This window comes from Thalassophryne amazonica, chromosome 9 (genome assembly GCF_902500255.1).
Source record: "Thalassophryne amazonica chromosome 9, fThaAma1.1, whole genome shotgun sequence".
NCBI lineage: Eukaryota > Metazoa > Chordata > Actinopteri > Batrachoidiformes > Batrachoididae > Thalassophryne > Thalassophryne amazonica.
The window spans coordinates 74484878-74487686 of NC_047111.1; the positions used below are offsets into that span (position 1 = coordinate 74484878).

Consider the following 2809-nt stretch of genomic DNA (forward strand, 5'->3'; position numbering starts at 1 on the left):
ACCCTGTACCAGATTTGTAGTCGGTATCTGCGAATGCGTCAAAAACGGGAAGTTCGGTATGTACTGACTTTACCCTTTCTGTGTGCGGAAAGGATTGAGAGCTGGTTTCAAAAATAACTCGTCTATTTGATTTAAATCCTGTCCAGACAAATGAGTCCAGGGAAGTAATACGTATCATTAAGAGATAACATTTTTGTTATTGTTGAGTTTGTATGCCAAATAAATTCATTCATTCATTCATTCATTCACTAAACCTGATTTTGGTCCGCACACAGAAAGAGTAAACTCAGTACAGAATAAGATTCCCGTTTTGCACGCATGCGCAGATACCGACTTGTGCGGGGTAATCTCAGCACGTGATACCCGGAAATGGCTACTACTGAAGTGGGTGAGTGCATTTGTTTTTGAAATATGTGCAAATATTTTTCTTTGACAGGAAGGCAGTTAACGGCAGTTTTCGAGACGTTTTTACCGCATATCCACTAGCTGCTTGGTGGCAGCCCTGTGTGCAGTGTTTCCGTTTTCTCCAGTGCCATCTTCTGAAGCTAACAGCTAGCTAGCCAAGACCGACATTATCAATTTTAGAAATTCCTACGGTTCTAATTCTAAAGGTGAATTATGCACACATACATGTATGTATGTATGTATGTATGTATACAGTTCGCCCTGACAATTAAAAATATGAATGACATGGCAGATAAATTGTTCATGAAAATAATTTTTTTTGCACCTCCTTATAACCCGATCAATGTAAATTTTATTTTGTTAGTCACTGGATCGCCCCATTACCAACTAGCCCATCAAAAGTAGCTCTCAACTGCCCCCATTATCATAATCAGTGGACCTCTGTAAAGACAGTTGTCACCCACATCCAACATATAGCCAACATGAGATACGTTCTAACTTCAGCTTCAGCTTCAGGAGGTGATGAAATGTCAAACATGCCTACCATATTTTTTTAAAAATAAAAATAATGTGGCTCGTTGCTTCTGCTTACTATTTGGTTTTCAGTGACTAGTGTATGGTTGTCACACAGTAAAAATCTCTGACTTGATCAGTTTTCCTATAATCCAAGGGATGATACTAAAAAGCCACGCTGACTACATTGACAAATGAGCAAGTCAAATAAGTAAAAAAAATAAAACAGTAATGTGAACATGATATTTAAGAAGGTCTATACTGTTATCAATGAAAGTTTTCATGTTTTTGATTTAGTTCCTTTCAATTCCATGTGTGCTGCTTTCATGGTGTTCAGCAACAAAGGGTGAAGATTTTCCACATGCCTTTTGAAATCTGCAGATCAGGTAGTTCAGTGGGTTGAGTTGGACTACCAATGCATAGACTTGGTTTTGGTTTCCAGTCAGGCTTCCTGTCTGTGTACATGGGTGAGACACTTCATCTCCATTGTCCCACTCTACGCAGATGGAAATGAGTACCAGCTTTGACTGTGGAAGTAAACAGTGATGGACTGGCATCCTGTTCAGGGAGGTTGTAGACTGTCATTTGTGTCACAGTACAATATCAGCCAAGGATAAGCACTAGTGCCAGTGGGCCTCAGTATATATATGGGCCTCATATATGACTTGCTACTACTGGGGATACTGAGCGATATTGCTGACCTGGTGCTGATCTGTCTTTCTGTCCTTTTTGCTCTCAGAGCGCAGGCGTGGCCAACTTTCAGCTCTATCTGTAGCAGCAGTGGTCATCATTGTTGGACTCCCCTTGTGGTGGCGAACTACTGAAACATACCGTGCCTGGTTGCCTGTCAGTCAGATAAAAGATTTGGATAAATTACAGGTTTGGTTGTGCTTCTTTCCATGGACAACACTCCCTGTATCATCTTGTCCAACGTAATTCACTCATATAAAACATTTACACCTTTAAAGCATTAGCCATAGAAATTCTGTGTTCTTGTTGTTTTTATTTTATTTACAGCTACAGCTGAGTTCTGATGTGGAGGTTGTGCTTGCACGTGGAACTGTGACACCAGAACAACAGAAGAAGGTCCCACTAACACAGACACAAGATGAGGAACACATAGTAAATGGTGATTTTATCAAATGTGTCTGACCAAAAATTATGAGGAAATATTTAAAAAATAAGATTTCTTAGCTTTCTACCTTCTCTGGTTCCCAGAGGACACAACTTTGAGGTACAGATATGAGATGAGGTACCGCACAGCCACAGTCATGGAGGAGGATGCTCTAAACCAACTCAGTGCTGCTGGTGAGATACTGTTTGCCAGACACACCCACTGTCACCTCTTCAGATTCCCGCATTTTCATGTTTTTTTGTTTGTTTTGTTTTGTTTGTTTGTTTGTTTTTTCCCCAATTCTTTTCTCTTGCTGTTCTCTTCTAGAGGCAGATCTGTCACTGCACATGCTGAGTGAGAGTCCTTGTGGTTCTTTGGTTGTGTATGTGATCCCAGAGTCATCTTCGCTGCTGCCTCAGGTCAAAATTCCAGGATTTTGTCTTTCTTTTTTAATATTTGTCAGGCGACGTTAACATTTCTTTTGCTTTATTTCTGTAGCTTTTCATTGTACATAACATAGGTTAAGCATCCAAGTATTTGAGGTTTTGTGTTCTGTTGCAGTATGCTATGTAATTTGTTAGTGTGTGTGTGTGTGTGTGTGTGTGTGTATATATATGTATATATATATATATATATATATATATATGTCAATCAATCAATCAATTTTTTTATATAGCGCCAAATCACAACAAACAGTTGCCCCAAGGCCCTTTATATTGTAAGGCAAGGCCATACAATAATTATGTAAAACCCCAACGGTCAAAACGACCCCCTGTG

General features: G+C 39.6%; 1 protein-coding gene across 1 annotated transcript in view; it reads left to right on the forward strand.

The window, feature by feature from the left end:
- The first annotated feature begins 235 nt into the window (after positions 1-235).
- pigs (phosphatidylinositol glycan anchor biosynthesis, class S) overlaps positions 236-2809 on the forward strand; it is a 16626-nt gene continuing 14052 nt past the window's right edge. Inside the window, exons 1-5 of the mRNA XM_034178382.1 lie at positions 236-388; positions 1658-1797; positions 1936-2047; positions 2137-2226; positions 2360-2451. Of these exons, the coding sequence (XP_034034273.1) occupies positions 370-388; positions 1658-1797; positions 1936-2047; positions 2137-2226; positions 2360-2451 (453 nt within the window). The 5' untranslated portion in view covers positions 236-369. The remainder of the gene's footprint in view (positions 389-1657; positions 1798-1935; positions 2048-2136; positions 2227-2359; positions 2452-2809) is intronic.